The sequence below is a fragment of the Acomys minous genome, assembly GCF_964271855.1.
Source record: "Acomys minous genome assembly, chromosome: 9".
Taxonomy (NCBI): Eukaryota; Metazoa; Chordata; class Mammalia; order Rodentia; family Muridae; genus Acomys; species Acomys minous.
Window position 1 is genome coordinate 50952398 of NC_140490.1, and position 12906 is coordinate 50965303.

The window sequence follows — 12906 nt, forward strand, 5'->3', positions numbered from 1 at the left end:
AGCTGTACTGCTTCACCTCAGGTTTTTTGATTCAAAGTCCCACATGAGGAACATGAGGCTTGCATGTCAGTATCCCCAGTTGCAAGATATTATTGTTGACTATTACACAGTTGGTGTGTTCATAAGTAAAAGGGGATAACATTATAACATGGCACATAATGACATTTCTGTCAGTGGCAAATTATGCAAAGTGACCCAATATGGTCTTGATGAAGCAGAAAAACATCATAAAGTCATGTGATATTCGTATAATCTTTTCTGTGTCAAGGGATACAAATAAATACCATTTTATTTTGATTTCTTTTTTTATAAAAATGTATGTTTTCATTTTAATGTATGGGTGTTTTGCCTGCATATATGTATGCTTGTACCACATGTGTACATTTCCAAGAGAGGCCAGAGAAGGCATTGAATCCCCTGGAACTGGAGTTCCAGATGGCACTGAGGCACCATGTGGGTGCTGGGAATTGAGCCCAGGCCTTCTGCAAAAGCAGCTAGAGCTCTTAACTGCTGAGCCATCTCTCCAGCCCTATGTTGTGATTTCTTACATAGCATGTAATATAGTAACATGCTGTTCAGGTTTATAGCCTAAGAGGCATAGGATGTCCCACATTGCATGTATAGCTGGACCATCAAGGTGTTTCTAAGAATACTCAATGATGTTAGCACTACAATGAAATCATTAACCCAGTTCTTATAATTTAGCCTTGTTATAAACACTGTAGTGCCATCACAAAATGACTGTGAGGGCTAAATGAGACCTGTACTTGAACTCAGAGGAAGTAATTGTTTACAATGAAGTTTTAATACATTATCAAGCTTAAAACAAAAATTACTTAAATACTCTGTTGGCTTTCCTACATTCTAAAATTGTTATATATAAAATCAAAATATGAAAGTATTAATTCACAGCCTAATCAAATTGCTGTTTGTTTCTATATGATATTTATCTGTTTCCTTCTCAGGTTTTGAAAGTTGTAGCAATGGTGTAATATCAAATAAAGCACATCAATCATATTGCCATAGTAAACATCAGTTATCCAGCTTGAATGTACCAGAACTAAACAGTATCAATGTGTCAAGGTCACAGCAAGTTAATAACTTCACCAGGTAATAAAGTGGTTTCCCTAACTTTTGTATTACTAGAAATGGCCAGGGCATAGATATCATCTTCCCTGATAATGTCAGGAGAATTTCTGGGGTCCACACTGGAGCCTGCAGCTCTGAGCTCCCAGAAAATAAAAGGGTAGGGACTCTATGTCCTGTAGGTTTTTAACTTTCTCCCATGTAGAGCTCTTCTTAGTTCTTCCTCTGCTGCATTCTTCCCTCTAGGGGGGTTATAAGGGCAGATGCTGAGCTGAGTTCATGCCTGTCTTCCTGCTCAGGGCAGAACTGTACAGGTACTCTCGTAAGAAACAGTCTTTGACATTAGCATGACAATAATATTGATGACTTGTTAGGTACCAAACTTGCTGCTGCCTATGTTGTTTGACTTCTAAGAGTGGGAGGGGAGGGAGGAGAGACATGGGGCGGGGGAGAGAAAGAAAGGGAAGAAAAACTATATAACTTTGTTGTTGTGGCACATGCCTTTAATCCTAGCACCTGGGAGGCAGAGTTAGGCAGATCTTTTAAGAATTAGATCAGCCTGGTTGACAGAGTTCCAGGACAGCCAGGGGTAAATAGAGAGACCCTGTCTCAAAAAACCAAACAGACAAAAACAAAAACAAAAAAGATACATCTTAATGAACATACTATGGGCCTTCACACACTCGGATTTAACATTAATGAATTCTTAAAGTCCATGCAGTGTGATCGCTTGAATACCAGCATCCAAGAGCAAGTTTGTGTTCATTCAGCCTGCTGAGTGATAATTGAACTGGGCTCATATTAAATTGGTCCTGTAATTAGAACCAGAAACATTGCATTTTCAAGCAGTGTTCTTAGTTCCTTATTGAAGAAGAACTAACTGTTAGCTTGGAATTTCATAGTAAATAATATTTTAAATAGTGAATATAATTTTTAAAATTATATTTGACAATTTAGAAATTGAAATTTCTGGGTTATCTGTCACACATGACAAAAACTTTAAAAGGTAATGGTATATGATACTAGATCTTGGAGGGGGTATCTAAAAGCCTGAGAACGGTAGGAAAAATAACTCATGCACAGTCAAGTTGACTTATTAAAATAAACATATAACAAATTCAGAGGGGGCTGGAGAGATGGCTCAGAGGTTAAGAGCACTGACTGCTCTTCCAGAGGTCCTGAGTTCAATTCCCAGCAACCACATGGTGGCTCACAACCATCTATACTGTGATCTGGTGCCCTCTTCTGGCCTGCAGGGGTACATGCAGGCACACATTCAGCAGAGCAATGTATAAATAATAAAATAAAAAAATCTTAAAAAAAAAAACAAATTCAGAATGGAAACTCGAGAACTTTGTAATTGGAATTTTATTTTTGACAGACTTCTGCCTTTGATGATAAAATTCCTGTTGGTCTGTGGCATTTTCTCTCAGATGCTACCCTCTTGATAGGAAGTTAGTTGTTCAGTAGACCTGCCATCACCTACATTTTTTGCTTAGCCACAGGGTTAATGATACAATGTTCTCCTCTGCAGTAGAGAAGGAAAGATAGCAAACTTAGCAACTACTTTTAAACTGATAACCAGTAAGAATTATTTGTACTTGGGTAATGACTTTTCTGCACCAATGTTGTGAAGTCGATAAAGATGGCATTAACTGTTTAAACCATTTTACAGATGTATAGCTGAATATCAAAAAATAAGTGCTGCCAGGCATGATGGCACACACCTTTAATCCCAGCACTCAGGGGGCAGAGGCAAGCAGGTCACTGTGAGTTCGAGGCCAACCTGGTCTACAAAGCAAGTCCAGAACAGCTAAGGCTACACAGAGAAACCCTGTCTCGGGGGGTGGGGTGGGGTGGGGTAAGTAAATGCTATTTTTTTAAGGTCACTAAATAGGTAGTAAGTTGCAGAGCTGAAAGTTCTTACAGGATTTCTGACTTAAGAACTTGTGCTTTTCCCTCCCACTGTCTGAAGTGTTCTACCTACTCACTCCTATTCTGGCCTTAAGATCAAAGTCCAAGTGTTACCTCTTGTAGGTGTCAGTTACCTAGATGTTACCTCATTTTCCTTGCTTTGTACCTTCACACCATATGCAGTGCCTGTCCTTATGATTAACACTCTCACCACCCTGATGGAGAACACTCTGGGATACATGAGCACAAGCCATTTACTCTTGGAGAGCAGTATATTATCTTTAGTGTTCAATACTGAAGAGACCTCAAGGCTCTTTTAAAATGTATATGAGCAGATAAAGGAATGACTCTCAAATACTAAATCAGATTGTCCAAAATGTTAAAAAGCATACGTAACTAAAAGCTATGACAGTAAGGGTTTAAAAATTAAAATTTGTTGTCCTGTTTATGAGATTTTTCTAATAAACAGACTTTTCTTATTGAATCAATCTGTTCTGTAGTTCTGAATCCTTTGCCTTATCTTCCCAGGTGTGTCTTTACCTTGTAGACTTGTGCACAGGAAGGCAGAGGGTGACGTGATGTGCACGCCTCTGTTCACATACCCTCAGCTGCTGACTAGTGGGCTGTCTATTTGTACTAGGGTTTGATTTTTTATTTTTTCAAATGAATAATTTTTCCTTTGTGATGAAAAAAAAAATGTCCTCCTTTCACATCTCCTCGATTTTTCACCAGTTATCTACTTCTGGGTTAAGTGTTGCTTAACTTTTCATAGGCAGCATCTTAAGACTAAGGTGGATCTCTTTAAGCCTGGGTGGATCTGAAAGGGCATGTATGGTAGCTTCACTATGTCCATATGTAGTTTTTATTACAAAGGTTATGATACAATGCAGGATGAGCAAGCATGGGAACCTGTCCAGAAACCACTGGCTACTGTTTAAAAATAAAGGTTGGTTGAGCTGGGCATGTTGGTGTGTACCCGTGATTTGATCACTGGGAGAGTAATAGTGCTGTTTAGATCTGAGAAGCTGGAAGCAGGTGAGACAGAATAGCTTGGATTCTGTTTGTTTTGTTTGTTGTTGTTAGTTGCTTTTGAAACAGCATATTTTTAAGTAGCAAGGACAGATACCAAAGGCAAAATTACAGTAATGATGTAGACATGGAAAAGTCTAGAAACTTGTAACAAGTTTAGAACAGACTGAATAGTGAAGGCAGGGAAGCAGTGCACTGGGTTCCTTGAGCCAGGTTTGTAAGTTTTTGGAGAGTAAAATTTCTTCATTAAATGCTGGAAGTGACTGAGGCACAACAGAGAAGCACAGACCTGAGTTTGAAAAATCAGAATTGTGCCAAAGCATGACTTCTCCACGTGTGCCTCTGCTCCTCCATCTCCGGAAGTGCGGATGTGTGGAAGGCCAGTTGTGCGTGTGGTTTGATATATCTGAGATTTAACCTCATTTACCTCTTTGCAGATTGCTATTGTCTTATGAAAATTAGTTTCTTATAGGCTACGAAGTTGTATAGTAACTTATCTTAAACTAATTTCTAAAATTAGGTTTGTTTTTTCATTTTCAGTAATGATGTAGACATGGAAACAGATCACTACTCCAATGGAGTTGGAGAAACTTCATCCAATGGTTTCCTAAATGGTAGCTCTAAACATGACCACGAAATGGAAGATTGTGACACCGAAATGGGTCTGCAGTGATATTTCTTACATTTTAAATAAAAAATGGTGGCTACAAGGTTATGTTTTTACTTGGACTGATTCACAGCTAAGCATAAGCCAGATTTCCAGATGTAACATGTCACTCAACACTTGAGAGCAGGGGTTGCTGAAGAGAGAGCAGGCTTTGAGGGGAGGTGCCAGTCTCCTGGCCCAGCTTTCCCTGAGTACTTACACTGCCCCGGGGATGGAGGTTGGAGACAGAAACCGTTCTTACACTGATTTCAATGTAATCAATAAGACCAAATGGGTAGAAAAAATGTGGTAAATTTCAGTTAAACTGACTCTTATAAACTCATTAAATGCAAGCATGCCAGGTATAGTGCTGTCCTAGGTGTGACTTCTCCCACTTTAAGACTCCTTAATGATGCATTTGAATGTCTCACTTACCTTATCAAACAATGAAAATGATTGAAGCTTACAAATTATTTCTTAGAATTCACTGCAGTATTAGATTTCTTTGTTTTTTTAAGACCGAAAGGTCATCACTGGAGTTGTTTAAGGGACAGCCTGGCCCTCCCTGCTGACCTTCTGAATCTAGAGACACTTAACACATTGGGAAGGGACATGAGTTCTAGAGCCAGATTTACCTGGATTTGAAAGCTGCAACTGCCACTTACTAGCTGCTTGACCTCGGACAGAATACTTAACTGCTCCGTGCCTCAGTTTTTTTCATCTGTAAAATGGGTAAAATAAATCTCCTTGGTCATTGTGAAGAGCAGAGGAGTTCATCTCTGAAAAGCTATTTCTATCAAGTACTTTGTTAATGTTTGCTATTTTCTTCATCATCATGAATGGTGTTAGAAATAGTGGTTTTTATGGGTACAGTGTTATCAATTACTAAGGACTAGTCAACATACAGAATATAAAACACTTCTAAAGGTAACATTTCCCTTAATAGTAGAATTAGTCTCTTTCATTAGTAAGGTAAAATATCTATGTTCCTGTTGGAATCTTAGCTTCCAAGAACATTTTGCTCTCTCTCTGTTTTCTATCATTTAAAGCCTGAGAGGGAATTACTGTGTTTCTTATCTCCCCTGCCTCCAAGTTCCACCTCACTCTGCATGCAAACATTGAAAGATCCTTGCCTCCTGGCTGTACACTGAATGTTGGATCCCAGACTCTTGAGACAAGTAGAACATAGCTTTGAGCTACAAAGCACCATATCAAGTGTTTGAATCTCTGTGTTTAGCACCAGGCATGATGGTTCATGCCTGTAACCTCAGCCCTTGGGAGCCAAGGCCAGCCTTACAAGACCTTCTCTCAAGAGTTACACATACATCCGTGTTTAGATGAACTACTAAGTAGTTACTAAAAAATATACAAAATACTATGTTAAGAAAACTTGCATTCTCACTTTGTTCATTGTTTTCCATTCAGAAAGTAGTGAGATAGTTGTTTATTTTGCTTACAGAAGTTGACTCCAGTCAGTTAAGACGCCAGCTGTGTGGAGGAAGTCAGGCTGCCATAGAAAGAATGATTCATTTTGGCCGAGAGCTACAAGTCATGAGTGAGCAGCTGAGGAGAGAATGTGGCAAGAACACAGCAAACAAGAAAATGCTGAAGGTGAAAATGCTGCTTGCTTTCTGGGAGTTGGGGGAGGGCTTCTTTTAGCTCAACAGTTCAGAGGTTTCAGTCGGTTTCCACTTGCCTCCTTTGTTCCTGGGTCTGTGGTGAGAGAGAGCCTTATTGCAGGGATCTCAGTAGAGCAATGCAGCTAGGGAAAGGACAGGGCTAGGGACAGCTATGCCCTTCGCAGGCAAGCCCCCAGTGACCTGTTTGTTTCAGGTAGGCTCCAGCTTCCACTTTGCAATAGGCCATGGATGAGATTAGAGCCCTCATGATCCACTTACTTTCAGTGGCGTCAGTGCTGTGTGGGGACCTAGGCTTACAGTCACGATCTTTGGGGGAATATCTCACATTCAAACCTTTGAGACTTACAGATATGTCAGAGGTGCCAAGATAAAGTTTTGTTAAACATTGAGCAACGCGCAGGACATTCCTGGGAATTTGTACCTGGAATTTCCCTTCAGAATCTCCTTGCCCATTTGTGAGTAAAAACTCTTGGTGGCATTAGGCAGCTCTGATATAGAACAGTGGGGTCACATACACATACAGCTGAGCAGCACCGTGCCTCCTGTATGCACACATAGTAGCCAACTGTAGTGTGCTGCCGAAACCAGACACTTGAGATGTATTCTTTAGTGAGTATTGTCTCAAGGCTGCAGCAAATTCAATGGATTTTAGGGGCATTAGTGAAGGATTACCTCGTCGTTCATGTCTGGAATGGTTAGATTACATTCTTGAAATGTCTTCTGGATGTGTCCATGGTGAAATGGTAAGAGGGATGCAGTTAGAGAATAAATTAACCACAGTGTTGTGTATTAGTTGAAGATGGAGTACTTTGTTAAGCGAGATTGCATTTAATTGTATTGATTTTTGGGTCTTTAAAAGTTGAATTGTTACAGATACAATAAACACACACACACCAAAATTACAGAGACCCATAGACTATATAATACAACGCAGTGAACATTCATATAGTTAGAACAGCCAGTCTGAAACTGTGGGGCTTCACATTGGATTTTACATTTTCACAACCAAATATATTTTTATGCATTTATCTACTACCATAAACAAACAAAAATTCCATGAAAGAAGTAGAAGTAGGAAAATAGTTCTCATATCCTCTTTTATAACTCCTGTTACTTGCATTCAACCCACAGTCTTACTGATTCTGGCCCCTGGTAGGGCAGAGTGCCATAAGCAAGAGCACGTGGAGGAGGCGGTGTTCACCCATGACAGCAGAAAGCAAAGACACAGTCCCCGTGACCTACTTCCTGTAGCTAGTCCCATCTCCCCAAGTTTCCACCTGCTGGGACAAAGCACTAAATTTACCCTAGAAAGCAAAGGGAGACCTAATTGATGGCCCTTGTGACTAATGATTGGATATTACAGGAAAAGGGCGATGACTGCTGGTATTTGTTCTGGACCTGAACTGAGAATGTAGTGATCAGTAACTTGTGATAGTGCCAATACCACACCCTTGGTATAAAGCCAGCACTAGTAAGTATCTACTTGCACAGAAGCCTCAGTTAAAGGCATTACACCTTATATTTCAGTAGCTGAGAAGGAAGAGAAGTATAGTGACAATACCACATCATCTGCTGTGTCACATAACAGTTGTGTTTCTATTGGTAATCCTTAGCAATTAAGAGTTAAATTACTATTTAGTACTAGATACAAAAGAGTTGGTAGAAACAGATGCTTATGTATCAGGAAAGTGGCTGTCCACACTTGCCTTAGAGGATTATCCGAGGGCCAGATAGTCTTTTACTAGCTCTTCATGTAAGCGTGGCTCTCCTGAGTACATTGTAATCTACAGCACTCACATGTGTCAGCTGTGCAGCTCTTCAGACCTACCTGCTGAGGAGTGCTATGAACATGTAGGCTCCTTATTAGGTTTCTAGGGTCTTAACAGTACTTCCTCCCGAAATGCTGACGGCTGGTTAAGGGCCGTGGTTCTTAATATTTCTGATGTTTCAGTCCTTTAAAATTGTTGGTGGAGGCTGAGAATTCAGCTCAGTGGGCAAGTGCTTACCAGTGCTGCAAGCCTCTGGGTTTTACGCAAGCACTGTTGTCCCCCCCCACTCCCCTCAAACAAACAGAAGTTTTCCAAAGGTGTTTGTTTAAATAGATTATATGTATTGATATCTGTGGTACTCAAAGCAAAAACTAAATTTACAAAACTGGAAATAATTTTAAAATCTATTGACATTTTATGAAAAAAAAACCTTCACTTAAATGAGAACTAGCATTTCTATTTGGGGGGTGTCAATTTAATGAGCTAGATTTTCATACTTATTTCTGCATTAAATCCATAAATCAGACATTGGTGTATCAGGGAAATGAGCTATGGAAGTGAAAAGGGCAAGGAAAACTTTAGTGATGCTATGAACAGTTTTGACCTTGACACACCCCCTTGTAGGCTTTGAACTTTTTAAAACCTACATTATTTGAGGTTCTTAGATGCTTATCCCTCCCTTTCAACCCACCTACCCTAGATAGAGAAAAGAGGTTAGTGGGAACAGACGAAACAGACCTTTTTAGACTTAGTTCCGTGGAGCAATTCCACTGGCATAGTCAGCAGACCTGTTAAACAGCAGCCGCCAATGCAGCCAAGGTGACTGCAGCCCCAGCTGCTGGAACCTCGGAGCATTGGCTGCAGCGCTTCCCTAGGAGTGCCTAGAAGTGCCCCGAGCAAAAAGCCCCGCCTCTTGTTTTGGGCTCATATACATATATATATATATATATGCCCTCTCAGTCCATGCTAGATGCTAACCGGGTGCTACAGACCATGCCCCTGCAAGAGGCAATTCCTTTCTCAGTGGACAAACATCACCCGTGCTCTCACAAGTCTCTTTTCAGCAGAAAAACACCACGTACCCTTACACAAGTCTGTTTCACATCCCACACATCCCACAAGGAAAACATGTTTACATCCACTACACCCCCTTGAAAAGGGCATAGACACCATGTGTCCCTGGACCACACTATGGAGAATGTCTCACTTGGTGGTATTTAGGGATATGAAATGTCCTCAGAATTCCTACGTGTTTTTTTGTTTTGTTTTTTAGTTTTATAGTCAAGTCATCAGATGCTGGTTTTCTTGCTTAGAACTTTATTCTGCTTCTAAGCCTGCAGTTTTCAACATGACCTCTTTGGGGGTCACATATCAGATATCCCGCATATCAGATATTTACGTTACAATGAATAACAGTAGCAAAATCACAGTTATTAGGTAGCAATGAAATAATTTTGTAGTTGAGGGTCCACCACAATATAAGGAACTGTATTTAAGGGTCGCAGCATTAGGAAAATTGTGAACCAATAAGCCATTATTTGTGATTGTTCTGTGGGTCTTCTCAAGTCAAATTTTATGGTCTGCCAGGCTTCTTTCTTTAAAGTCAGCCTCCTTTATGGAAAACATTTTTCATCATGTGGTTTTTAGAGCATTTCAGGATATAGCTCCTCCTTAGCCATTGCTTTTTCCTTTCTCTTAGCCTCAGTTTACATGTTTCCATTAGGTCAGTAGAAATAAGCTAACAGCAGTGATTAGGTTCTGGTCTTTGCAGTATGTGCTCTTGCCTCACAGATGTGCTCACCAAAAATAGTAAAATCTTAATACTTATTAATGTGTAGGCTGGTAATTAGTGGAAACCTCCCTCTTACAGTACTGTGTGATCTTTACCTCTCATCTCAAATAAGATGCCTCAGTAATAAACTGTAGGATGGGGATACAGCCTCAGGTGAGGTGATCCTTGAGTGCCTGACATGTCCTGTAGAGTATTGGCCAACAATAACGTACCACAGCTATTATTTTTTAAGTTTTTGTTTTTAAACACTATAAAGGGGGGGGGGTGACATTTCTGCCTTTTTGGTGGTATCAGGGTATAGATCTATGTATAGTTTATACTTGATTCTATGTCACTCAAGGACATATTTTTAGTATCTTATAAAATGTGCCTGTATGGTAGGGATGACACCTCATTAGATGGCTGTGGTTTGCAGGGTAAACTATTGTTGATGATAGAAAAAGTCTTTGGAAATAATATGACTAATAACGTAGCTCTGTAAGATACAGACTGTTGATTGGACAGTAAGCTGGAGGTAGAGTATAGAATAGGGAACAGAACCTCTGTTGGACACAAAAGCATGGCCAGCACCATAAGAAGCAGTTCCCCCTACTCCCAGACCTGCCCTAGCAAAGACACTCAGTAATGCTAGATAAGGGGAAAGTCTGCTTGAGCAATGCTCAGAAATGATAGCATCCCCCCATTTTCAGTGCTATTGTTCTCAGTTCATACGTTTACAACCTATGTCACTATTTGTTGGTCTGTGTCTGTACTGGAGTCTCATGTCCATTGTGTATTTACTCCTTTCTATATGCGTGTGTGGAATATTACTCTTGGTCAGGCTATTGACTTGGCAAATACTAAAGCACTGGAATTGTCTTGGTTACTATTCTATTGCTGTGAAGACACCATGATCAAGGTGATTGTTATAAAAGAATTTAATTGGGGGCTGGCTCACAGTTTTAGAGGGTTAGTCCGTGATCATGGTAAGAAGTAGACAGGCATGCTGCTGGAGCAGTAGCTTGGAGCTTTACATTTTGATCCACAGGCTTCAGCAGAGAAACTAGGCCTTGGTGTGGGCTTTCATAGTATCTCAAAGTCCACTGCCAGTGACAGCCTTCTCCAACAAGGCCACATTTACTCCTTCCCAAACAGTTAACTAACTGGTACCAAGCATTCAAATAGCCTCTTGGTACCATTCTCATCCAACCACCATAGGACATTGCTAACTTAATTAGTTCTCGTATAGTTTTGTGCAATAACATTTTGGGTGATTTTTGAATCACAATCAAGAGCTGGAGATGGCTCAGAGGTTAAGGGCACTCACTGCCTGCTCTTCCAGAGGTCCTGAGTTCAATTCCCAGCAACCACACAGTGGCTCACAACCATCTATAATGTGATCTAATGCTCTCTTCTGGTGGGCAGCATACATGCAGGCAGAGCACTGTATAAATAATAATAAATAAATAAATTTTTTTTTTTTTTAAATCACAATCAGGTGATGAAACTGGCATTTAAGACAGACTTGTTTTTTTGCAAGGGTCTACAAAGTTAGCAAGTGATACAGCTTAGACTTGAAGTCAGTGTCTGAAACTATCATGTGCCTTTCATGGTAAGACAGGAGGAGTGAAAAGAAAGCTATGTGTCAGTTCTTTTAAAGTTGTAGGAGCAGTTGCTTCAGGGCAGTTGAAAAATAATATGCTGAAGTCTGTAAGATTCATCTTGGCTTTATTTTTTTCCACTACTAGACTTGAGGTATTCAGTGAGATAAGTCCAGTCCCCACATTTGTTTAAAAATGAGGTGGGCCTTACTAGTGCCAAATTTATGTCAGTGGTCACATGTGATAAAGCCTCTGGATATTTTGTCTCTCTCCCTTCATCAATATTAGTTTATTCCTTTAGAATTGGTTTTATTTTCCCCACTTTGCTTGTGTTGTAGAAGTAGTGGAGGAATGGCAGAAATGAACAAGAAGACTGAAAACCAGTTAGACTTTGCTACATTCTGAAACATAAACATGGGTTTAAAGGTTATAATCACCTATTGTTTGAAGACTGTATCTTAACCTTTCTTTCAACCTGGAGCCACTGTGAACACAGCAGTTTAACTGTCTGCACTGACATTGTTCTCAACAGGATGCATTTAGTTTACTAGCGTATTCAGATCCTTGGAACAGTCCAGTTGGAAATCAACTTGATCCAATTCAGAGAGAACCTGTGTGCTCAGCTCTTAACAGTGCAATATTAGGTAAGTAACAAAAGCAGATCAACCAGATTTCAGCTACGTCCTTTCAACATTGAGAAGATATTGTCTTAACATATGTTTCAGTAAAGTAGGAACACATCATTCTTTTTAAAAATACTGAAAATTTCCTCCATACCAAACATTACATGAATGCTGATGGAATAAAAAGTGCTAAATTGTGAAGTATATCTTGGACTATGCACATGTACGTAAAAAGATTCTTGTTTAGAATGGGTATTTAGATGGTCTTTGTGTTTAAGGGAAAAACCACTATAGAGGTACCCTGTAGCCCATAGCCTTCATTTTGGGACTGGAAATAACAGGCTTTGTTTGCGGGGGGGGGGGGGGGGGTGGTTTGAGACAGGGTTTCTCTGTGTAGCTTTGGCTGTCCTAGACTCACTCTGTAGACCAGGCTGGCCTTGAACTCATAGACATCTGCCTGCCTCTGCCTCCCGAGTGCTAGGATTAAAGGTGTGTGCCACCACGCCTGGCAGGCTTTGTTCTTTTAAATTCTCTCATCTACTTGGCCTGAGCCTCTCCTCCTGTATGGAGGATGTAGACATGGCAAGAAGATGGCCTTTTGTTTCTCCCAAGTGTATGTAATGGGGTCTGGGTTGTGGAATACTGAGTTAACGTGTGTCTTTGACTAGCTCAGGTAAGGTGACTTTATATTAAAAATATAGGAACATATAGAACCTTCCTATGTCAGTAGCTGTGTTTAATATACTGAACAAAACTTGGTTAGGCTGCTGTGGAAGGAATTGCGCATGTTTCTGAAGAGTTTGATGATTACTCCACAGGTAAGTGAG

At 40.2% G+C, this 12906-nt stretch overlaps 1 protein-coding gene across 3 annotated transcripts in view; it reads left to right on the forward strand.

Annotated features, from left to right (window-relative positions):
• RANBP9 (RAN binding protein 9) overlaps nt 1–12906 on the forward strand; it is a 75407-nt gene that overhangs the window by 58830 nt on the left and 3671 nt on the right. For 2 of the 3 annotated variants that reach the window (XM_084796086.1, XM_084796087.1), the window contains 4 exons: nt 966–1110; nt 4570–4691; nt 6135–6286; nt 11989–12100. In XM_084796086.1, coding sequence (XP_084652212.1) covers nt 966–1110; nt 4570–4691; nt 6135–6286; nt 11989–12100 — 531 coding nt within the window. Of the gene's footprint in view, nt 1–965; nt 1111–4143; nt 4503–4569; nt 4692–6134; nt 6287–11988; nt 12101–12906 lie in introns of those variants that run through there. The other variant, XM_084796088.1, reaches the window with a different exon arrangement.